This window comes from Bombina bombina, chromosome 8, assembly GCF_027579735.1.
Source record: "Bombina bombina isolate aBomBom1 chromosome 8, aBomBom1.pri, whole genome shotgun sequence".
In the NCBI taxonomy this organism is placed as follows: Eukaryota; Metazoa; Chordata; class Amphibia; order Anura; family Bombinatoridae; genus Bombina; species Bombina bombina.
Genome location: NC_069506.1, coordinates 215,252,451 through 215,278,716, shown reverse-complemented (window position 1 = coordinate 215,278,716; position 26,266 = coordinate 215,252,451). Strand labels below are relative to the sequence as shown.

The 26,266-nt window shown below is 40.3% G+C and overlaps 1 protein-coding gene across 2 annotated transcripts in view; it reads right to left on the bottom strand.

Annotated features, from left to right (window-relative positions):
- The window catches only part of LIPE (lipase E, hormone sensitive type), a 96,321-nt gene extending 70,626 nt beyond the window's left edge, over positions 1-25,695 (bottom strand). For both annotated transcript variants that reach the window (XM_053690874.1, XM_053690875.1), the window contains exon 1: positions 25,568-25,695. In XM_053690874.1, coding sequence (XP_053546849.1) covers positions 25,568-25,619 — 52 coding nt within the window. In that variant the 5' untranslated portion in view covers positions 25,620-25,695. The remainder of the gene's footprint in view (positions 1-25,567) is intronic.
- Between the last annotated feature and the right edge of the window lie 571 nt (positions 25,696-26,266).

Genomic DNA, 26,266 nt, shown 5'->3' with positions numbered 1-26,266 from the left:
GCTAAAATTAACCATAAAAGCTCCCTACAAGCTCCCTAATTAACCCCTGCACTGCTGGGCATAATACACGTGTGGTGCGCAGCGGCACTTAACGGCCTTCTAATTACCAAAAAGCAATGCCAAAGCCATATATGTCTGCTATTTCTGAACAAAGGGGATCCCAGAGAAGCATTTACAACCATTTGTGCCATAATTGCATAAGCTGTTTGTAAATGATTTCAGTGAGAAACCTAAAATTGTGAAAAAATTTGTGAAAAAGTGAACGATTTTTTGTATTTGATCGAATTTGGCGGTGAAATGGTGGTATGAAATATACCAAAATTGGCCTAGATCAATACTTTGGGATGTCTACTAAAAAATAATATATACATGGCAAGGGATATTCAGGGATTCCTGAAAGATATTAGTGTTCCAATGTAACTAGCGCTCATTTTGAAAAAAAAAAAATGGTTTGGAAATAGCAAAGTGCTACTTGTATTTATGGCCCTATAACTTTCAAAAAAAGCAAAGAACATGTAAACATTGGGTATTTCTAAACTCAGGAAAAAATTTAGAAACTATTTAGCATGGGTGTTTTTTGGTGGTTGAAGATATGTAACAGATTTTGGGGGTCAAAGTTAGAAAAACATAATTTATGCTTACCTGATAAATTTATTTCTCTTGTAGTGTATTCAGTCCACGGGTCATCCATTACTTATGGGATTATATCTCCTTCCCAACAGGAAGTTGCAAGAGGATCACCCAAGCAGAGCTGCTATATAGCTCCTCCCCTCACATGTCATATCCAGTCATTCGACCGAAACAAGACAAGAAAGGAGAAACCATAGGGTGCAGTGGTGACTGGAGTTTTAATTAAAATTTAAATCTGCCTTAAAAGACAGGGCGGGCCGTGGACTGAATACACTACAAGAGAAATAAATTTATCAGGTAAGCATAAATTATGTTTTCTCTTGTTAAGTGTATTCAGTCCACGGGTCATCCATTACTTATGGGATACCAATACCAAAGCTAAAGTACACGGATGATGGGAGGGACAAGGCAGGAACTTTAAACGGAAGGAACCACTGCCTGTAGAACCTTTCTCCCAAAAACAGCCTCCGAAGAAGCAAAAGTGTCAAATTTGTAAAATTTTGAAAAAGTGTGAAGTGAAGACCAAGTTGCAGCCTTGCAAATCTGTTCAACAGAGGCCTCATTCTTAAAGGCCCAGGTGGAAGCCACAGCTCTAGTGGAATGAGCTGTAATTCTTTCAGGAGGCTGCTGTCCAGCAGTCTCATAGGCTAAACGTATTATGCTACGAAGCCAAAAAGAGAGAGAGGTTGCTGAAGCTTTTAGACCTCTCCTCTGACCAGAGTACACGACAAACAGGGAAGAAGTTTGACGAAATTCTTTAGTTGCCTGTAAATAGAACTTCAGGGCACGGACTATGTCCAGATTATGCAAAAGACGTTCCTTCTTTGAAGAAGGATTAGGACATAAAGATGGAACAACAATCTCCTGATTGATATTCCTGTTAGAAACTACCTTAGGTAAAAACCCAGGTTTAGTATGCAGAACTACCTTGTCTGAATGGAAAATCAGATAAGGAGAATCACAATGTAAGGCCGATAACTCAGAGACTCTTTGAGCCGAGGAAATAGCCATCAAAAACAGAACTTTCCAAGATAAAAGCTTAATATCAATGGAATGAAGGGGTTCAAACGGAACCCCTTGAAGAACTTTAAGAACCAAATTTAAGCTCCACGGAGGAGCAACAGTCTTAAACACAGGCTTAATCCTAGCCAAAGCCTGACAAAAAGCCTGGACGTCTGGAACTTCTGCCAGACGTTTGTGTAAGAGAATAGACAGAGCAGAAATCTGTCCCTTTAACGAACTAGCAGATAAACCCTTTTCAAAACCTTCTTGTAGAAAAGACAATATCCTAGGAATCCTAACCTTACTCCATGAGTAACCCTTGGATTCGCACCAGTATAAATATTTACGCCATATCTTATGGTAAATTTTCCTGGTAACAGGCTTCCGTGCCTGTATTAAGGTATCAATAACTGACTCAGAGAAGCCACGCTTTGATAGAATCAAGCTTTCAATCTCGATGCAGTCAGCCTCAGAGAAATTAGATTTGGATGTTTGAAAGGGCCTTGTATTAGAAGGTCCTGCCTCAGAGGTAGAAACCACGGAGGACAGGACGACATGTCCACTAGGTCTGCATACCAGGTCCTGCGTGGCCACGCAGGCGCTATCAGAATCACCGATGCTCTCTCCTGTTTGATCTTGGCAATCAGTCGAGGAAGCATCGGAAATGGTGGAAACACATAAGCCATGTTGAAGACCCAAGGGGCTGTCAGAGCATCTATCAGCGCCGCTCCCGGGTCCCTGGACCTGGATCCGTAACAAGGAAGTTTGGCGTTCTGGCGAGAGGCCATGAGATCCAGATCTGGTTTGCCCCAACGATGAATCAGTTGAGCGAAGACCTCCGGATGAAGTTCCCACTCCCCCGGATGAAAAGTCTGGCGACTTAGAAAATCCGCCTCCCAGTTCTCCACGCCTGGGATGTAAATCGCTGACAGGTGGCAAGAGTGAGACTCTGCCCTGCGAATTATCTTTGAGACTTCCAACATCGCTAGGGAACTCCTGGTTCCCCCTTGATGGTTGATGTAAGCCACAGTCGTGATGTTGTCCGACTGAAATCTGATGAACCTCAGTGTTGCTAACTGAGGCCAAGCCAGAAGAGCATTGAGTATTGCTCTCAACTCCAGAATATTTATTGGGAGGAGTTTCTACTCCTGAGTCCATAATCCCTGAGCCTTCAGGGAGTTCCAGACTGCGCCCCAACCTAGAAGGCTGGCATCTGTTGTTACAATCGTCCAATCTGGCCTGCGAAAGGTCATACCCTTGGACAGATGGACCTGAGAAAGCCACCAGAGAAGAGAATCTCTGGTCTATTGGTCCAGATTTAGCAGAGGGGACAAATCTGAGTAATCCCCATTCCACTGACTTAGCATGCATAATTGCAGCGGTCTGAGATGCAGGCGCGCAAATGGCACTATGTCCATTGCCGCTACCATTAAGCCGATTACTTCCATGCACTGAGCCACTGACGGGCGAGGAATGGAATGAAGGACACGGCAAGCATTTAGAAGCTTTGATAACCTGGACTCCGTCAGGTAAATTTTCATCTCTACAGAATCTATAAGAGTCCCTAGAAAGGAGACTCTTGTGAGTGGTGATAGAGAACTCTTTTCCACGTTCACTTTCCACCCATGCAACCTCAGAAATGCCAGAACTATCTCTGTATGAGACTTGGCCATTTGAAAGCTTGACGCCTGTATCAGGATGTCGTCTAGATACGGAGCCACCGCTATGCCTCGCAGTCTTAGAACCGCCAGAAGTGAACCCAGAACCTTTGTAAAGATTCTCTGTGCCGTAGCCAACCCGAAGGGAAGAGCTACAAACTGGTAATGCCTGTCTAGAAAGGCAAATCTTAGGTACCGATAATGATCTTTGTGAATCGGTATATGAAGGTAGGCATCCTTTAAGTCTACTGTGGTCATGTATTGACCCTCTTGGATCATGGGTAGGATGGTTCGAATAGTTTCCATTTTGAATGATGGAACTCTTAGGAATTTGTTTAAGATTTTTAGATCCAAGATTGGTCTGAAGGTTCCCTCTTTCTTGGGAACCACAAACAGATTTGAGTAAAACCCTTGCCCTTGTTCCGTCCGCGGAACTGGGTGGATCACCCCCATTACTAAGAGGTCTTGCACAGAGCGTAGAAATGCCTCTTTCTTTATTTGGTTTGCTGATAACCTTGAAAGATGAAATCTCCCTTGTGGAGGGGATGCTTTGAAGTCCAGAAGATATCCCTGAGATATGATCTCCAACGCCCAGGGATCCTGGACATCTCTTGCCCAAGCCTGGGCGAAGAGAGATAGTCTGCCCCCCACTAGATCCGTTTCCGGATAGGGGGCCCTCTCTTCATGCTGTCTTAGGGGCAGAAGTAGGCTTTCTGGCCTGCTTGCCCTTGTTCCAGGGCTGGTTAGCTTTCCAGCCCTGCCTGTAACGAGCAACAGGTCCTTCCTGTTTTGGAGCGGAGGAAGTTGATGCTGCTCCTGCCTTGAAGTTACGAAAGGCACGAAAATTAGACTGTTTGGCTTTTGATTTGGCCCTGTCCTGAGGAAGAGTATGACCCTTACCTCCAGTAATGTCAGCAATAATTTCTTTCAAGCCGGGCCCGAATAAGGTCTGCCCTTTGAAAGGAATATTAAGCAATTTAGATTTAGAAGTCACGTCAGCTGACCAGGATTTAAGCCATAGCGCTCTGCGCGCCTGGATGGTGAATCCGGAGTTCTTAGCCGTAAGTTTGGTTAAATGTACAACGGCATCAGAAACAAATGCATTAGCTAGCTTAAGTTCTTTAAGCTTGGCCATAATCTCATCCAATGGAGCTGTGCGAATGGCCTCTTCCAGAGACTCAAACCAGAATGCCGCAGCAGAAGTGACAGGCGCAATGCATGCAAGGGGCTGTAAGATAAAACCTTGTTGAACAAACATTTTCTTAAGGTAACCTTCTAATTTTTTATCCATTGGATCCGAAAAAGCACAACTATCCTCCACCGGGATAGTGGTACGTTTAGCTAAAGTAGAAACTGCTCCCTCCACCTTAGGGACCGTCTGCCATAAGTCTCGTGTGGTAGCGTCTATTGGGAACATTTTTCTAAATATCGGAGGTGGGGAAAAGGGCACACCGGGTCTATCCCACTCCTTGCTAATAATTTCTGTAAGCCTTTTAGGTATAGGAAAAACGTCAGTACACACAGGTACCGCAAAGTATCTATCCAACCTACATACTTTCTCTGGAATTGCAACCGTGTTACAATCATTCAGAGCCGCTAATACCTCCCCTAGCAATACGCGGAGGTTCTCAAGCTTAAATTTAAAATGAGAAATCTCTGAATCCGGTCTCCCTGGATCAGATCCGTCACCCACAGAATGAAGCTCTCCGTCTTCATGTTCTGCAAATTGTGACGCAGTATCAGACATGGCTCTCACATCATCAGCACGCTCTGTCCTTAACCCAGAGCTATCGCGCTTGCCTCTTAATTCAGGTAATTTAGATAATACCTCTGTCATAACAGCAGCCATGTCTTGTAAAGTGATTTGTATGGGGCTCTCTGATGTACTTGGCGCCACAATATCACGCGCCTCCTGAGTGGGAGGCGAAGGTACTGACACGTGAGGAGAGTTAGCCGGCATAACTTCCCCCTCGTTGTCTGGTGATAATTTCTTTACAGATATAGATTGACTTTTATTCAAAGTGACATCAATACATTTAGTACACATATTTCTATGGGGCTCCACATTGGCCTTTAAACATAGTGAACAAACAGATTCATCTGTGTCAGACATGTTTAAACAGACTCGCAATGAGACTAGCAAGCTTGGAAAATCCTTTCAAATAAATTTACAAGCAATACAAAAAACGCTACTGCGCCTTTAAGAAGCACAAAAAAATTGTCACAGTAGAAATAACAATGAACCAAATCAGTTATAGCAACCAAATTTTCACAGTAAATGTATTAAGTTAGCAAAGTATTGCACCCACTAGCAAATGGATGATTAACCCCTTAATACCCAAAAACGGATAATCAATTTAACAATTAACGTTTTTATCACAGTCAAACACACTGTCACAGGTCTGCTGTGACTGATTACCTCCCTCAAAATGACTTTTGAAGACCCCTGAGCTCTCTAGAGACGTCCTGGATCAAGGAGGAAGAAGCAGGAAGACTGAAACTGAATTGTTACTGCGCAAAAAAAAATAGGCTCCTCCCACTCCTATTACAACAGTGGGAAACCTCAGTTAACCGTTTCTATGTAGAAATAAACAACAGCCGTCAGCCATGTGGAAAATCATGCCCCAAAAGATTTATCAAAGTACCTCACAAAAAACTAATAACATGCCAGTAAACGTTTTAAACATACACTTTAAAAGTTAGGTAGTGTTATTAATAAGCCTGCTACCAGTCGCTTCTACTGCAGTTAAGGCTTATACAATACTTCAGTATTAACAGTATTTTCTTAGTCAAATTCCATTCCTTAGAAAATTACTTATTATACATACATTCATCAGCCTGATACCAGTCGCTGCTGCATTTAAGGCTGTACTTACATTACATCGGTATCAGCAGTATTTTCTTAGTCAATTCCATTCCTTAGAAAAATAATTTACTGCACATACCTTGTTTGCGGGATTCCCCACACGCTATTCCCTTTCTGAAAGTTACCCCACTCCTCAGAATGTGCGAGAACAGCCAGTGGATCTTAGTTACTTCTGCTAAGATCATAGAAAACGCAGGCAGCTTCTTCTTCCAAATACTGCCTGAGAACAAACAGCACACTCCGTTGCCATTTAAAATAACAAACTTTTGATTGAAGAAATAAACTAAGTATAAAAAACACCACAGACCTCTCACAACGTCCTATCTAGTTGAGTTGCAAGAGAATGAATGGATATGACATGTGAGGGGAGGAGCTATATAGCAGCTCTGCTTGGGTGATCCTCTTGCAACTTCCTGTTGGGAAGGAGATATAATCCCATAAATAATGGATGACCCGTGGACTGAATACACTTAACAAGAGAAAAGTGTGTTTTTTTCCATTTTTCCTCATATTTTATACATTTTTTTATAGTAAATTATAAGACATTATGACAATAATGGTATCTTTAGAAAGTCCTTTTAATGGCGAGAAAAACGGTATATAATATGTATGGGTACAGTAAATGAGTAAGAGGAAAATTACAGCTAAACACAAACACCGCAAAAATGTAAAAATACCCTTGGTCCCAAACGGACAGAAAATGGAAAAGTGCTGTGGTCATTAAGGGGCTAAAGGTGGAAAAAGTTCTGAAATGATTTATCTTAGTCTCTTTTTGTTTACATCACAGAAACATGACATTTTAACAGGGGTGTGAAGACTTTTTATATCCACTGTATATACACATACATACATACACACACATTTATATACATATATAAACATTTGACCAGCCTGGTTTATGCCCAGGAAGATGGTCTGTATACAGAGATACAACGAGCAGCATGAAAATTATTCAGTGTTTTATGTGGAGGTGAAAGGTCACAAACAGCAAATAGGATATTTAGTCACCAGTGGTGTGATGGGTTGGGCTGCTGGTCACTCCACAAGAGGGGGGGTGACAGTTCCCCCTGTGTATGAAGGATGAGATACAAACAGAGAAGAGAGGCATAATAGAAAGCAACATGTCACTACACATTAGCACAGGTACAGGATTATAACAAGAACAATATTAATCTAAAGCTTCCTGGCTACCCTCTTACCATGCTCTGGCTCCATGGTCCGAAGCTGGGCTGCAAGTCCACAAAGATACGAGCACCAAGCATGGAAAAACAGTGATCATCATAAATATTCTAGAAAGAACTGAAAACCAACACTATGTATCAAATAACAAAGACGTGCTCCTTCCTCGTGTGTCAGATAACTCTTTCCTACCCCTACTGCCACCCCCTGTATTAACAAACAGGTTCTGCAAAGCATCATACATGTGCCACAGCACAAGGTGGGCTACCCACACAGTAGCCAGCAATGCCACCATCACATCTGCCTGTAAATTTATAGCTGCCTACAATTCCTTTTCACACAAACTCCATTATAGCTGCTTTAACCCTTTTTGCTCCATGATCCAGTAATGTGTATCTCATCACCCAGCATCCTACAATCAAGTAACACCGGCACTACAGCCAGTAACCCATTAGCTTCCTGCCAAGATGACTGCCTGTCATATTCACTCTCCCAATAAATCCTCATCCCCTACATTATGAATTTGCTGTATTTAGACACTGAGACAAGTGCTAGATGATGATTACAAACTACCAAGTACAATTGTGTAATGACTACAGACACTCTCACTACCATGATTTTTTTTTAAACTACTCTATTCAGATTTACTAAGTAATGTACTATGTTATATCTGATCAAGGACAAGGTCAATTTCTTCCACAATGTAAAATTGAGGGGTGGAAAGTTTCTAGGGGCTAGGGTGTCAAACTACTTCTTTTATGCATGTTTAACACAGACCACAATGAAGGCATATTTATATGTAACATACTCCATATTTAGCAATCTTATTGTAAAGTTTAATGTACTAACATCTTCTGCAGCATTATACAAGGAGTAATGGAAATAAAAACAAGAATGGGAAGGCAGACTGGGTTAGAAGGATTACATCACCCTGCTTCCACAAGGAACAATCAAGCAATGTTTTAAAAGGACGCTAAATAAATTGTATGCACCTCCCTCTAATTATAGGTGCTGCCATTTTGTAACCTAGGTTAAACTGCAGGTATATGGAGGAGAGAAGCTGCACAAGTGCAGACACCTTAGCACTGGAATAAACTCAATGCTATGCTGATAAAAATAATTTCCAATATACTTTATTGTTAGATTTACCTCATTTTCTTTGTATCCTTTGTTGAAATTTAGCTATTTATAGAATATCTTAGAAGGCTTAGGAGAGTGAACGTATCATGAGAACTATATGTATAATAATGTTACAAATATTGCTTCAAACGTTGTCATATAGTGTTCAAGACAAGTGTATGCTACTGTGCCTAGTTATGCTCTCATAAAAAGGAGCTAAAATAAAAAATATATATATAATATTTTAATCAACTTTCCAGTTTACTTCAATTATCAAATTTGCTTAAAAGGGACAGTCAAGTCCAAAAAAACTTTCATGATTTAAATAGGTCATGTAATTTTAAACAACTTCCCAATTTACTTTTATCACCAATTTTGCTTTGTTCTCTTGGTATTCTTAGTTGAAAGCTAAAACTAGGAGGTTCATATGCTAATTTCTCAGACCTTGAAGACTGCCTCTAATCTGAATACATTTTGACCACTAGAGGGCATTCGTTCATGTGTTTCATATAGATAACATTGAGCTCATGCACGTGAAGTGACCTAGGAGTGAGCACTGACTAAAATGCAAGACTGTCAAAAGAACTGAAATAAGGGGGCAGTCAGCAGAAGCTTAGATACAAGGTAATTACAGAGGTAAAACGTATATTAATATAACAGGGTTGGTTATGCAAAACTGGGGAGTGATTGAAAAATTCTGGTGTTGACTGTCCCTTTAATCTCTAGGTATCATTTGTTGAAGGAGCAGTAATGCAAGCTGAGCACATCAAGTAAGCCAAATGGATGCTTGGGAACCTACTTAGTTTATGATATTTCTTTAAAATGGCATACTCAATCTGAATCATGGGTTTAATTTTGACTTTATTGTACCTTTAAATTGCACACACTGTCTAAAATTATGAAACTTAAATTTTGACTTGCATGTCCACTGAACAACACAAAGTATAAAGATAGGATCATGAAAAAACTGGATAGGAATGTGCAGTAAGTTAATACAAGGAAAACTATCTCATGCTTTGGTAAATGTAGTCAACATAATAAAACAGCAAGTGGACAGTTGTGGTAATCTAAAGAGGTATACCCGGAAATGCCTCACAATGAGAGTGTAAGCAGTATGCAGGACAGCGGTACACCCGGATAGGCCTCACAATGAGAGTGTTAGCAGTATGCAGGACAGCGGTACACCCGGATAGGCCTCACAATGAGAGTGTTAGCAGTATGCAGTACATAGGCCTCACAATGAGAGTGTTAGCAGTATGCAGCACATAGGCCTCACAATGAGAGTGTTAGCAGTATGCAGGAAAGCAGTGCACCTGGATAGTCCTCACAATGAGAGTGTTAGCAGTATGCAGGACAGCGGTACACCCGGATAGGCCTCACAATGAGAGTGTTAGCAGTATGCAGCACATAGGCCTCACAGTGAGAGTGTTAGTAGTATGTAGGAATGCTGTGCACCCAGAGAGGCCCTACAATGGCTGTGTTAGCAGTATGACTCTGCAGGACAGCTGTGCACCCAGATAGGCCTCACAATGACTGGGTTAGCAGTATTCCAGAGAGCGGTACTCCCCAGAGAGGCCTCACAATGAGAGTGTTAGCAGTATGCAGCACATAGGCCTAACAATGACTGGGTTAGCAGTATGCAGGACAGCGGTACACCCGTATAGGCCTCACAATGAGAGTGTTAGCAGTATGCAGGACAGCAGTCCACCTGGATAGGCCTCACAATGAGAATGTTAGCAGTATGCAGCACAACGGTACACCTGGAAAGGCCTTACAATAAGAGTGTTAACAGTATGCAGGACAGCAGTCCAACTTGATAGGCCTCACAATGAGAGTGTTAGCAGTATGCAGGACAGCGGTACACCCGTATAGGCCTCACAATGAGAGTATTAGCAGTATGCAGGACAGCGGTGCACTTGGAAAGGCCTTACAATGAGAGTATTAGCAGTATGCAGGACAGCGGTACACCTGGATAGGCCTCACAATGAGAGTGTTAACAGTATGCAGGACAGCGGTACACCCGGATAGGCCTCACAATGAGAGTGTTAGCAGTATGCAGCACATAGGCCCCACAATGAGAGTGTCAGCAGTATGTAGGAGAGCTGTGCACCCAGAGAAGCCCTACAATGGCTGTGTTAGCAGTATGACTCTGCAGGACAGCTGTGCACCCAGATAGGCCTCACAATGACAGGGTTAGAAGTATTCCAGACAGCGGTACTCCCCAGAGAGGCCTCACAATGAGAGTATTAGCAGTATGCAGCACATAGGCCTCACAATGACTGGGTTAGAGGATGCAGGACAGCGGTACACCCGTATAGGCCTCACAATGAGAGTGTTAGCAGTATGCAGGACAGCAGTCCACCTGGATAGGCCTCACAATGAGAGTGTTAGCAGTATGCAGGACAGCAGTCCAACTGGATAGGCCTCACAATGAGAGTGTTAGCAGTATGCAGCACATAGGCCTCACAATGAGAGTGTTAGCAGTATTCCAGACAGCGGTACTCCCCAGAGAGGCCTCACAATGAGAGTGTTAGCAGTATGCAGCACATAGGCCTCACAATGAGAGTGTTAGCAGTATGCACACATAGGCCTCACAATGACAGGGTTAGAAGTATTCCAGACAGCGGTACTCCCCAGAGAGGCCTCACAATGAGAGTGTTAGCAGTATGCAGCACATAGGCCTCACAATGACTGGGTTAGCAGTATGCAGGACAGCGGTACACCCGTATAGGCCTCACAATGAGAGTGTTAGCAGTATGCAGGACAGCAGTCCACCTGGATAGGCCTCACAATGAGAGTGTTAGCAGTATGCAGCACATAGGCCTCACAATGAGAGTGTTAGCAGTATGCAGGACAGCGGTACACCCATATAGGCCTCACAATGAGAGTGTTAGCAGTATGCAGGACAGCGGTGCACCTGGAAAGGCCTTACAATGAGAGTGTTAACAGTATGCAGGACAGCAGTCCAACTGGATAGGCCTCACAATGAGAGTGTTAGCAGTATGCAGGATAGCGGTACACCCGTATAGGCCTCATAGTGAGAGTGTTAGCAGTATGCAGGACAGCGGTGCACCTGGAAAGGCCTTACAATGAGAGTGTTAGCAGTATGCAGGACAGCGGGGCACCTGGATAGGCCTCACAATGAGAGTGTTAGCAGTATGCAGGACAGCAGTCCACCTGGATAGGCATCACAATGAGAGTGTTAGCAGTATGCAGGACAGCAGTGCACCTGGATAGGCCTCATAATGAGAGTGTTAGCAGTATGCAGGACAGCGGTGCACCTCGATAGGCCTCACAATGAGAGTGTTAGCAGTATGCAGGACAGCAGTCCACCTGGATAGGCATCACAATGAGAGTGTTAGCAGTATGCAGGACAGCAGTGCACCTGGATAGGCCTCATAATGAGAGTGTTAGCAGTATGCAGGACAGCGGTGCACCTCGATAGGCCTCACAATGAGAGTGTTAGCAGTATGTAGGAGAGCTGTGCACCCGGAGAGGCCCTACAATGGCTGTGTTAGCAGTATGACTCTGCAGGACAGCTGTGCACCCAGATAGGCCTCACTATGACTGGGTTAGCCGTATTCCAGACAGCGGTACTCCCCAGAGAGGCCTCACAATTAGAGTGTTAGCAGTATGCAGCACATAGGCCTCACAATGACTGGGTTAGCAGTATTCCAGACAGCGGTACACCCCAGAGAGGCCTCACAATGAGAGTGTTAGCAGTATGCGGGACAGCGGTGCACCTGGATAGGCCTCACAATGAGAGTGTTGGCAGTATGCAGCACATAGGCCTCACAATGAGAGTGATAGCAGTATGCAGGACAGCGGGAGGTCTCACAATGAGAGTGTTAGCAGTATGCAGGACAGCGGTGCACCAGAAGAGGCCTCACAATGGCTATATTAGCAGTATGCAGGACAGCGGTGCACCAGGAGAGGCCTCACAATGATGAACGGTGTTAGCCGTATGCAAGACAGCTGTGTTCCCGGAGAGGCCTCACAATGACAGTATTAGCAGTATGCAAAACAGAGGTGTTCTCGGAGAGGCTTCACAATGACAGTTTTAGCAGTATGCAGAACAGCGGTGCACACAGAGAGGCCTCCCAATGGCTGTGTTTGCAGTATGCAGGAACAGCGGTGCACACGGAGAGGCCTCCCAATGGCTGTGTATGCAGTATGCAGGAACAGCAGTGCACACGGAGAGGCCTCACAATGACTGTGTTAACGGTATGCAGAACAGCGGTGCACCAGGAGAGGCCTCACAATGGCTCTGTTAGCAGTATGCAGAACAGCGGTGCACCAGGAGAGGCTTCACAATGGCACTGTTAGCAGTATGCAGGACAGCGGTGCACCAGGAGAGGCCTCACAATGGATGTGTTAGCAGTATGCAGGACAGCGGTGCACCAGGAGAGGCCTCACAATGGCTCTGTTAGAAGTATGCAGGACAGCGGTGCACCAGGAGAGGCCTCACAATGGATGTGTTAGCAGTATGCAAGACAGCAGTGCAACAGGAGAGGCCTCACAATGGCTCTGTTAGCAGTATGCAAGACAGTGGTGCGCACAGAGAGGCCTCACAATGACTGTGTTTTCAGTATACAGAACACCGGTGCACCTGGAGAGGCCTCACAATGGCTGTGTTTGCAGTATGCAGGAACAGCGGTGCACACGGAGTGGCCTCACAATGGCTGTGTTTGCAGTATGCAGACAGCGGTGCACACGGAGAGGCCTCACAATGGCTGTGTTTGCAGTATGCAGGACAGCGGTGCACACGGAGAGGCCTCACAATGGCTGTGTTTGCATTATGCAGGACAGCGGTGCACACAGAGAGGCCTCACAATGGCTGTGTTAGCGGTATGCAGGACAGCGGTGCACACGGAGAGGCCTCACAATGGCTGTGTTAGCGGTATGCAGGACAGCGGTGCACACGGAGAGGCCTCACAATGGCTGTGTTTGCAGTATGCAGGACAGCGGTGCACACGGAGAGGCCTCACAATGGCTGTGTTAGCGGTATGCAGGACAGCGGTGCACACGGAGAGGCCTCACAATGAGAGTGTTAGCAGTATGCAGGACAGTGGGTTATAGGGCAATGAGTGTTCATACAGGGAACTGAAGAATAAAGGATAATTAGTGCACATGGCGTGCATTAGGATACATTAGTTCACATACAAGAATATGCTTGTGAACACTAGATTTGGACAGCAGACAACTGGTTATTTATAAGGTTGAATCAAACTCAGTAAAACAGGAGAGAAGAGGGCTACACATTGACCTCACTTAAGCACATGTAAAATTAAATTAACCTGCATGTATACAAGGCAAAACCACTCTGATATTTGGCATGTTTTAAGCCCTCAAGGGCCAGAGCCGGAGAAAGAAAAAAAGGTGTTTGTGTTGCTAACATTTGTAGCAACAAATATTTTTATACCATGTACAAATAATTCTAAACTCCAAATAATTCTTCAAAATATCTCTAATATAAATATTTGGGTTTTGAAAGTACAAAAGGAGTTTAAGGGCACATAATCTGTATAACCACATAGGCATTTTCCTGAGAAAACTGTTTCCCCTGACACCAATGACTTTCAACATTTCCCCTTGTGTTCAATTCAACAGCTAGCTGCTTGGCACAAACATAGAGTGGGCTCTGCTGCCCACAGCTGAATACTCGCTAGAGGGGCAGGAGATCGGCATGTGCTTGATTTGTTTTTCCAACAGCTCATGTGAGTATGTGCACATTTCTGAGTATAAAGGTTTTTGTTTAATCACAACAAATCCTGTTTTCATTTACTCCTTTTTTTATGTTCAATTCCACATGCTGCCACAAGCAACTTTATTTTATCCACAAAACCAAATGATTGCAACACATACACTTCACTTCACCCATCTGTGGAAGGGAATCCCTAAACCAGTTTCTGGGTCAGTCTCCAGTGAATGAAAATGTCCATATGACCAACACATGAAAGTTGTAAAGATAAAAAAAGAAGAAAACTTATAACAAATCTGCACTTTTAACAAATATTAATCATAAAAGTATGTTAATGTAATTTTTTAAAGATTAAACTTTAGTATGTGTTAATATTTGGGGCATCCTGCTTTTCATCCTAACCAAAATAAATCTTAAAGTGCTGCTGCAACTACAATCCATGTGACAAGCTACCCCAAACCTTATACCTCTGCACCCTCAGCGTGTAGACTGTAAGCTCTTCAGAGCAAGGCCTGTATAGTTGCTATCTTATCACAAATCCTTGTCATTGTATACCCCTATCTCTGTACCCAGCACTACGTAATTTTCCGGTGGTATACAAATAAATGATAATAATAATAGTAATAGCTCAATTTGCAGAATATGAAACTATTCATATTACAAATATTTTGTTGATGTAAAAAACATCTGATAATTATGCTCGCTCCACTTCTTCGAGAGAGGCTGTAGTGTTTCAATTATACTTAAAGGAACATTATACTACTGTTCATATGAAAGCGCTGTCCTTTTGCATAAATACATAAAACAATTATATAGAAGATAAACAGATAGATAGTTATCACTAGTTACGACTCAGTAAAAAAATTGCAGTAGACAAGTAAAAATTTGGCTTTTTTCCAATTTTTATCAATGGGTGCACTAGTAGAGTGCTCGATTTTTCTGGGCACCCCATAAATAAAGCTTGGCACTTAAATGTTAAGTCCTTGACCACTGTACATTCCATTGCCTCCTCTTCTCTCCACACGGTTACATCTGCTTGCGCAGCACTTACGGTTGTGCTAAGATACAAATTGCAGCGGATGGAAACTAAATAACGTGCTTCCAAGCTCTCAGGCATTTTCCTCTTTGTGCTTCTGCTTACAGTGCTTTCTGATGTGTTTAATACAGTGGTGGCAGGGCTGTGAGCAGAAGCACAAAAAGGAAAATGCCTGAGAGCGCGGATGCACATAACCTCAGTGATGGAAGCAGTGCTGTCCACGCAGACAAGGAAGTGCGCTGCTAAATGAGTGACAGATGGTTGGGACCCATGTCAGATGCAGAACTAGTGCTTGGCGTTACACTTTCTTGCGCTCTGAGCGGATGTTTCAGCAAAGGGACTGGACTTCTTCCCTGTCTGCTCTCAAAATGGTGCGTTCCTCATTACCGGGTCACTAAACGTTTATAAAATCTTTTAGAGTGTGTAGGGCCAGGCGGTGCAGCAGCAGTGCCAATTTAATCTGTAAAAGATTAAAATCGCCTGCAATCTCTAAAAGTTATAAATGTTTAGTGACCCGGTAATGAGGAACGCACCAAAGGGAGAGCTGGCAAGGAAGAAAGTTGAGTCCCCTCTCTGAAACCTCTGTCTACCCTCCCATCTGTTGCTACATGTCGCTAGGCACTGTACGGATCTGCAATATTATATAGTGGTACACTCTATACTGCAGGGGGCATTTACTCTCTGAAAATGAAGGAAAGTTTTTTTTTGTTTAGATTCCTAAATTTTTTACATATTTGTGTAAATCACTGCACTAGTAACTTTTTCCTTCTGGACTAGTAAACTGACAATATTATTTTTAACCTGTGTGTGTGTGTGTTACACAGTTTCAACTTAAATCCAACCATAATACAGCAGTATCAGTTGTGTACTTCCTTCTGAAAGTGAATGTCAACTTTCATGAATCAGTGCCCGTTTTTTTAAAAAAAACTATTAAAAACAGGGGCACTTTCATTCATGAAAGTTTACATTGCACCGCATTTTACAAATACTTACCTTCTTCTCCTGAAACACCGGCTCGCCGTTCCCACGCCTGCAGCTCCTCTGTACTTCGTCAGCAATGACGAAATTGTCTCTCTCCAATCACGACTTCCCCCCCAGGATTGTTCATCTGGTGAGGCCACGCCGTGATTGGAGGAAGCCGGTTTTGTCATTGCTGTGTTAGTACAGCAGGAAGAAGCAGGCGGGGCGATCAGCGATCCAGTGTTTCAGGAGAAGAAGGTAAGTATTTGTAAAATCTGGTGCAATGTAAACTTTCATGAATGAAAGTGCCCCTGTTTTTAATAGAGTTTTTTTTAAAAACGGGCACCGATTCATGAAAGTTGACATTCACTTGAAGTGTTTTACTTTGATAGGAACTTCCTGCTAATGTTTACTGGTTGTAGCTTCTACTTCTTAACCAATTAGCATGTTTAAATGTATTTTACAGTGCCCCGTTTAAAGTGAAAGTCAACCATAGCCTTTTTTAGACGCTAGGGTTGACTGTTGAAACAAATAAAGGGCACTTTCATTCATGAATTATAAGATACTTCATGCAGAAAGTGCCTTTATTCAATTCAAACGTTCGCCATACTTAGCTGCTACAGCAGCCCAAGGCCAAAAAATGTTTTGCTAAGGAGGTGACGTTTTCACCTCTTAGCAAATAGTCGTGCAGTAAATTCAGCTCCCATGGGCGCCAAACCGGATTTACCGCACGCACGGCTATTGGCTAAGAGGTGAAAACGTCACCTCTTAGCAAAAAATGTTTTGGCCGTGGGCTGCCGTAGCAGCTAAGAACAGCGATCCTTTGAAACTAATAAAGTTACTTTCTGCATGAAGTATCTTAGACTTCATGAATGAAAGTGCCCTTTATTTGTTGGAAAATCCAAACACCCTTCCTGTTTGTCACCTGATAATGTACAGGAATCTATTATAAATATCATATAGTCACGTTTTACTCTTACAATATCATACTATCACGAGCAGTACTCATGGGTCAGTATCAAAGCTGGACCATATAAAAGCAAAAGGAAAGTTGGACAAAGAGGAACACAAATAAATAAGGAGAAGTGTACAAAGCCACAAAGCAGGATTGTCTTGAAAGTTGCAAAAGTTCAAAAAGTTGATCCTGCACAACCAAATTTTATATCCAGTGGAGGAATGTGACCTTTAAAGACAGGTCAGATTCTTACTACTGCCTAAAAGAATGTCACAACATATGGATAAAAGACACACTTTCACTGGAAAAGACATAAAAACATTCAGAAAGTCATCTCCAGGATAAGAACACAACCAAATATTACAAATCTGTGGAATATGGAATTCTGAAGTCACACCACTATCTAAATAGGGCTCGTCCCATGTAAAACAAAGTTTGTCAAATGTGTAAACCACCAATCACACACACACACACACACACTTCAAAAGGTGTCCTAAACTGACAATAAAAAAAGTTGTTTGTTTGGAATTATTTGGACTGCTACAGCAGTTGTGTGTCTATGAAGTGCAAACCCCTCCTGAGATGGATGTTTTCAATCAAAGGACACATGCAGCTTCTTAAACTGCAAGCCTACTTTATAAGCAACTACTGAAAAGGTGTCTGATACAAAATATGACATTGATAAAGAAGTGACCCCCTAGGTCATTAGTCAGAAAAGCTGAGTTAATTCAGAAGTCAACCTCACGCACTACATGTAGTTCAATGAAGCGGCCGATTGCACTGTGATTGGACAGCGCACCCATGACATGCTGTTGAAGAAAACAAAATAGCAGAAGAGGCTGGTGAGGAATGTAAGGTAAGTACGGGTTCGGGGGGTTAAAAACTAGGTTAATGCTACATAATGTTGCTCATAGTACAGAATTATGAAACATTAATTTTAACATTGACTGTCCCTTTAAGAAACACACTCCACTTCTAATAAATCTACTGAGACTTCTACATCAAGAAGAGCAGATGGATTAACTGGAGAGCTATGACAACAGCAACTTGAATAAAATTGAATCTATTGACTGAGCAGAAAAAAAATCTGCCAAAAAAAAAAAAGTTTAAAGGGACAATAAACCCAAAACATTTATTTCACGATTTAGATAGAACATATCATTTTAAACATTCTAATTTACTTCTATAACCTAATTGTATTTCATTTTTCTTGCTATCCTTTGTTGAAAAACAGGAAGGTAAATTCAGGAGAATACATGTGTCAGCAAAAATTTATGGCAGCAGTTTTGCAACAATGTTTTACATTAGCAGGAGCACTAGATGGTAGCACTATTTCCTGACATGTAGTGCTCCAGACCTATGCACGATACCTATCTAGATCTCTTTTCAACAAAGAATAACATGAGAACAAAGCTAATTTAATAACTGAAGTAAACTTGAAACTTTTTTTAAATCATATTCTCTATTTTAATCATGAAAGAAAATAAATGTGGGTTTCAAGTCCCTTTAATTTCACACCAGATGAGAGGGGGTTACCTCAGTGCCACACAAGAATCAGTGCTGTTCTCAAAAAGTAACAAAGTGAACCAATTTCAAACATGTATTTTTAATTTTAGTGCTAGTACATACTGCTCTAGAGAGTCTACCTGTGACACAAGGAAATGAGTGCATGTGAGAATCTGACAAAGAACAACAATTATTACTAATACTAATACTTGTTTAGTCACATTTTTACTTTAAAAAATCTGTCTGTAACAATCAGCTAAATGGAACATATGCTATGCCAATTAAGGACACCAGTAAATCTTAGTAAATGATTAATTATAGACAGCAGAAAAAATATTTAAAGAATGTAAAACATCATAACACCAAGGTCAAAATTAAACTTTCATGATTCAGACAAAACATGCAGTTTTCTATAGTATTTAAAGGGATACTAAACCCATTTTTTTTTTCTTTCATGATTCATAGCGCATGCAATTTTAAGCAACTTTCTAATTTACTCCTATTATAATTTTTTCCACCAATTAGCGAGCATAACTCAAGTCCTGAACCAAATATGGGCCGGCTCCTAAGCTTTAAATTTATGCTTTTAAAAAGAAAAAAAAAAAAAGGATAGCAAGAGAACGAAGAAAAATTGATAATAGGAGTAAATAAGAAGTTGATTAAAAATTGCATGCTCTATCTGAATCATGAAAGAAAAAAAATTGGGTTTAGTATCACTTGTAATATTCTTAAATATACTGCACCATTCGATTCATTGTGATTATATTAGTTGTTTAAATATTGAAGAAAGAAGTATAAAGTATCAGATACCTTCAAGTTGAAAGTTAGTTTCCCTTTTCTAATCTCTTCAACTAAGGATAATTAAAACAGTACATCAAGGGATGCATGAAACATACCAATGATAAGTAGTTTTATCAGGAATTACCATCCATTTAACATTGCCATATTTAACACATCCATTGTTTGCACAAGTTATGTGTACCCAAGTGTCCTCAGCAGAAGAAATTAGATAATGAAAATACAGATCTCAACATGGTGGCATTCAATACTTTAGAAAAAATTAGGGTAATTGGAAGGTAACAATTTTCAGAGTTAAACTTAAAAAAAGGAGACAAAATAAATTATGAAAGCATATTGTACATTTTTTACTACAAATAATCAATCATTTTATATTATTGTTCCAAAGAAAACTGGAAATCAGTTGCCTGCTTATTTTATTTTTTTTATAAAAATATACTCCCTGACATAGGACCAGTTTACAATTGCCTCAGTATATCAGTAAACAGTTTCCAGAGCTTTGATTGGAATTCTTCATTCAGATGATGCACCCTTTAGACTAAAGTTTGTTTGTATGACAGATAAGTACAAAATGACGCAAACACAAAGTGTCAATTGGAAGTTTGCATTACTGATATCATAAGTGGGCCTAAGCAGTATAAACTGATATTTGTACAAGTTGTTCTTTTATATTTAACTTAGAAAAGCTACACCTTATATCATCAGGGCATCTGTAAAGCTATTGCTTCATTTTTTCTTCTACATTTCATATTAACACTAGCCATAACATCATGCTTTAAAGGGGACAGTCTACACCAGAATATTTATTGTTTTAAAAGATAGATAATCCCTTTATTACCCATTCCCTAGTTTAGCATAACCAACACAGTTATATTAATATACTTTTTACCTCTGTGATTATCTTGTATCTAAGCCTCTGCAAACTGCCCCTTATTTCAGTTCTTTTGACAAACTTGCATTTTAGCCAATCAGTGCTGACTCCTAGGAACTCCACGTGTGTGAGTGTGTTATCTATATGAATCACATGAACTAATGCCCTCTAGTGGTGAAAAACTGTCACAATGCCGTGAGATGAGAGGCAGCCTTCAAGAGCTTAGAAATTAGCATATGAACCTCCTAGGTTTAACTTTCAACTAAGAATACCCAAAGAACAAAGCAAAATTGGTAACAGATATAAATTTGAAAATTGTTTAAAATTACATGCTCTATCTGAATAAATGAAAGTTTGTTTTGGACTAGACCAGTGATGGCGAACCTTTTTAACCCCGAGTGCCCAAACTACAACACAAAAGCGACTTATTTGTCTTAAAGTGTCAACACTGAAACTAAACCTGAAAAATAAGTGGTTTTATTACAAAAAACACTTAATTCGACTGTCTGAGTTAATGAACTACTTTTTTTTAATCAAAATAAAAATACAATAAAATAGGTTTCTATGATACACTTTTTATTGAAAAAATAACCAATTTCAAGGCTAAGTCACTACTGCTTCTCAGTTTTTCCCCACCTCTGGCCTCTCACTGTGTGCGCGCCCTGAAGTTTAGCGAGCTGAGTTTATTCCGTCCCTTTGTCACACTGTGTAAATAATGCACGCTTTTTACAGGCCAGGCCACCAGAGTCTCTTGGTGTTAAGTAGACCATTTTTGTGAACTTATGGCTTGTGTGCCAACAGAGATGCCTCTGCGTGCCAGCTGTGGCACGCATGCCATAGATTCGCCATCACTGGACTAGACTGTCCCTTTAATACTTAAAGAGATATTAAGCCCAAGTTTTTTCTTTTGTGATTCAGCATGCAATGTAGCCACCAATCAGAAGGAGCTTCCTAGGGTTCTGAACAAAAAAATGGTCTGGCTCCTAAGCTTACATTCCTGATTTTTCAAATAAAGATGCCAAGAGAATGAAGACAAATTGATAATAGGAATCATCTGAATCATGAAAGAAAAATAATTGGGTTTCATGTCTCTTTAAAGGTTCAGTGAAACCAAAAGTTTTTCTTTCATGATTACATTTGCTTCATTCTCTTGATATCCTTTGTAAAAGAAAAGTATTAGAAGCAGCAATGTGGGAGCTAGCTGAAAACATTGGGTGAGCCAATGACAGGAGGCATTTATGTGCAGCCACCAATCAGATGCTAGCTCCCAGTAGTAAATTGCTGCTCCTTAGCCTATGTACTGTAGTTATGCTTTTCAGTAAAAGATACTAAGTGAATGGTCTATCTAAATCATGAAAGTGTAATTTTGATTTTACTATCTCTTTACATTCTAGTGACCATGTTTCTATCTGCTGAAAAGTATTCCATTCCCTAAAAGGGATTTGTCACCCCCCCCCCACACCTAATTCAACAAAGGAGTCAGAAATAGAGGTTGTTATGATGTAATTACCATGGCAGAAAACAATAACCTAAAATGCATCAATAACCCATGTGTGAAAGTCACCAGCATATGTATTGAAAAAAGGTGGACCCACAAGAATGCTTAAAAAAATAAAATGAAAAATAATGTTCCTGCATATATTCATTTTCTCTTCATTTTTGCTTATCTTATACTATAAAATATACAAAAATAAAATGAATATAAGCAGGAACATTATTTTTCATTTTTATTTATTTTTTTCTAAGCATTCTTATGGGTCCATCCATGTATATGGTGGGTTTTATGCATCTCTGCAACTCAGTGAGGCTTCTGTATATAAAATAGTGCAGCAAGTATATATATATATATATATATATATATATATATATATATATATATATATATATATATATATATATATATATATATATATATATATATATATATATATATATATATATATAGTCCCTCAGGCTTCAATGCATCGCTGGAACCAGGAAAAACAGTGTACACCCAGGTATCTGTTATCATTATACAAACATGAGTACCTTTTACACTTAAGATATTGTGTACCATCTCGAACAAGTATACACAAAATAAATCAAACTAAACACACATGGGGGAACTAAACAGTTTGATCTATAATGGTAGGATGATAAAATGAACTAAATTAAAGCATATGCACATTGTTTTAGCAATAGCTCAATATATCTAGTGAGTAAGTCAATCGCAAAAGGCATATCTCCCAGTAGTTGTGAAAAAAGTGTATTTGGTTACTGCGCTATAAAACTCCATTAATCCTATAAAAAAATAAGAGGACTCCCCAACCTCTAAAATACAAAGTGAATAGGTAAGAAGAATTTGGTCACAAAAAGAAACCAAAAACTACTAGGATCATAGGCGCTAAAGCTTAAAATAGTGATTGTGATATAAATGTGAGTTGTCGGATATTATGAATATAAATGTGATGCAACCAATAAAGTGATTATAACAAATAAGGTGAACGTGACACCAAGATTAAGAAAAATATATTGTGCAGAATCTGCAAAAATTTAATAACAATATAAAAAATATGTATAAAATGAATGACAATACAGATAAGCAAAAGATATACAAGGTAACAATTGCGTTGATCAGACGCAGTTAACAGTGTAGTATACAATTTGCAACATTAGCTATATCACAAATGCTAAAAGACACATACAGATACCAAATTACAAATAAAATCCATAAAAGCAATACGAAGGAACGGATAAATCCTGTTGATGGTTGAAAGGATAAGCTTGTCACGTCCGAGGTTGAATTTTCTCAGGTAAAGCTGGAACGAAATAAGGGATCGATCAAACGTCAGAAAAGGCACCAAATAAAGGTTAACACTTTTACTTAGACCGGAACTGGTGATGAGGCGAGTAGATCCCCTCTCTCTGACAACACCCGCTTGGACGCGGCGTCTCAATATGGCGATAGGGTAGGAACGGAATATTCGTCCAAATCACCTTTGCATACAGGTAGCCGAAGTCAATTTCTACGGAGGCCTTGGAGGGACACAACACTTCAAAGAGCAACGCCTTTCAACCCACTAAGGGTCATGTTCACCTTATTTGTTATAATCACTTTATTTGTTGCATCACATTTATATTCATAATATTTGACAACTCACATTTATATCACAATCACTATTTTAAGCTTTCACTAGCGCCTATGATCCTAGAATTTTTTGGTTTCTTTTTGTGACCAAATTCTTCATATCTCCCAGTAGTGCATTGCCGCTACTAAGCCTATCTAGGTATGCTTATCAACAAAGGATAGCAAGGGAACAAACTAAATTTTATAAAACTTGCATGCACTACCCGTCTATCATTCTGAGCATGCCTATTAGTAACTGTTATCCCTATATAATGAGCACTTAGCGGTAGTGCACCATTTGATCCTTTGTTGAAAATCTTATTCAAAAATCACTTAGATTAGTGTATTGAATGCTGAAACTCACAGACAGCCAAAAAAACAAAACAAAAAAAAAAAAAAAATAACCAATACAGAAAACATGGTTGAAGTTAGCAAAATTAACTAAAAGCGCCACCCTGAGATGATTTCATACCCCTATAAATGTTACGTGATCAACAGCAGCAACTTGTTTTTGCACCTAGGCTCAGAGATCATGTTTTCTCTAAGAGACTACATCTGTGTAAACTGTGAGGAGACTGGGATACAGTCAAATGAGGTAAAACCTATATTAAATCTTTATAAAGTTATTGGATTTGGTGTGGTTGGTGATTATATTTGCCCAAAACATTGTAAAATGCTGTTTAAGCCCATCCTCCAAATTCTAAATTTTGTGTAGGCTAAAAACAAATGTACTGAATAGTAACGGCATTGAGATACAAATAATGTAAAAGTCTAGGAAAAGTTTAAGCACACCCATGAGAAACACAGTTTATTGGATTTAAAAAAAAAAGCAAATAAGTATATTTTGAAACATGTTTCTTCATTGTACTATGTGTTGTGTTTAAACCCTGTGGTAAAATAGAGAATTAAAGTTATGCTCCTGTGACACTCCAAATCAGGGCACAACTGGTAAGCAAATGAGAAGCTGGCATATGTACATATGCTCTAATCAATGGCTATATCCTAGCCTGGAGCTGAATGGAGATGTTCCAAAATTCCACATTTTATTTTTTTACCTAAGACTGTCTTTTAAAAGCAGCATTATAGTGCATAAATGAGATGCTCAAATGTAATTTTAGCACAAGCAAACCTGCAATGCTATGTGTTTAAACCCTACAAGGAGGTTAAACACATAGTTAAAGTACCATCTGGGAGTTGCATAGCACTGCTGGTCAAGAGTGGATACAGCTGGTGAGCCAATAAGCAGAGACGGTCACACAACCCAGATGGGTGAATATCACTGTGGTTTGGCTCAGCAGCTATCTCCGCTTGGTACTGGTAGTGCTCTGCGACTCCTGAGTGGTACTTTAGCTATGTGTTTAACCTCTTTGTGGTGGTTAAACACACAGCATTGCTGGGTTGATAATGCTAAATCTATATGCGCTAATGAATTTGAGAGTGTCCTTTTTGCACTATAATGTTATTTTAACAACTTTGTGCTTTGGAATTTTTTTTCTTTATGATGATCTTAGAAACTTAAAATTGTGACACAGATCGACAAAATAATTTACAATATAAATATGTTTAGTATTACAGAGTGTGGTTATGTAACAACAACATACAAAAAATGTGAAAAAAAATGGTACATTCTCTGAAGCTGTTTTCACAGATCATAGTCTTCTCTTGCAACTTCTTAAATTCTATGAAAAAAGGTGTGTCACATTGTTCAAAATAATGTTTAGATGGTACTGAATGACCCTAATACCATGTCACCCCCTGCCTCAAGAATTAGTATAACAAGTCAAATAAACCATGCAAATGTGCAAAAACCATTCATACATACAGTGTATCTAGAGTGGCTAAATAACGATATGGGTGTCAACCTCTGTGACAGTATGTACACAGTCTGACTGTACTTTACAGGATATGCTATCAACAGGATATACACAATACAGTACAGAAATGTGACAACAAATAACCGTGTCTAAACATTAATACAATGTATATCCAAAACGTAACACACACACACACATATATATATATATATATCCACACACTGTGTATCATTTCCATATTACTGTATTGTCACACAAATATATATGTCCATGGACTGTGTAGACATATACTGGAAGCAGATAGAGTATATTTCTGCAACTAGCACTAAACGAACCTATTTACAATTCACACAGAATTATACTTACCCGAACTACAGCTCCCCCCAGCTCCTTCCTCCCCCTGACGGCCAGGCGCCATCTTTCCCTGACGTCACCAGCCCACTGACAGCGGTGACCCACCTCAGACAGCGGACAGCCCCCGTCGCTAACCACGCCCACACACCAGATGAGACGATCTGAAGTGACGGATCTCAACCAGTCCAACTGTAATGGGCGGGGAGAGAGGCCTTTGTTAGGTTGTTTAGCAGGCAGTGGGAGGTGATATAAGTAACAATTACTTCGCTGGTTGTTTTTGTTGAGAGCACCAATGAAACTGATTCTTTAGCTTTTCTGGACTGCCAATAGAAAACAGTTATTATGTGCCGTAGTGTTCCGCTATAGTATACGGAATATATGTGAGCTGAGCTTTACACTTCTGACTTCTCGTTGTTTATATATACACACACGCACATACACACTTTTTTTTGTGGGTGGAGCGCAATGTTTTAGGTTACGTAAATGTTTTGAAAACTAAAGAGCAAGTTTATTACTATACATAATATAAATAAGGTCAAGGAGTTTGGCTGTTTATTTAGAAGTGTATGAAAAGGAGGAATATACAAAAGGGACAGTAAAGTCATAAACTTTTAAACATCGTCCAATTTACTTCTATTATCTAATTTGCTTTGTTCCCTTAGCCAGGACCGTCTTTAACACAGGGCAAAAGGGGCAGCTGCCCTGGGCCCA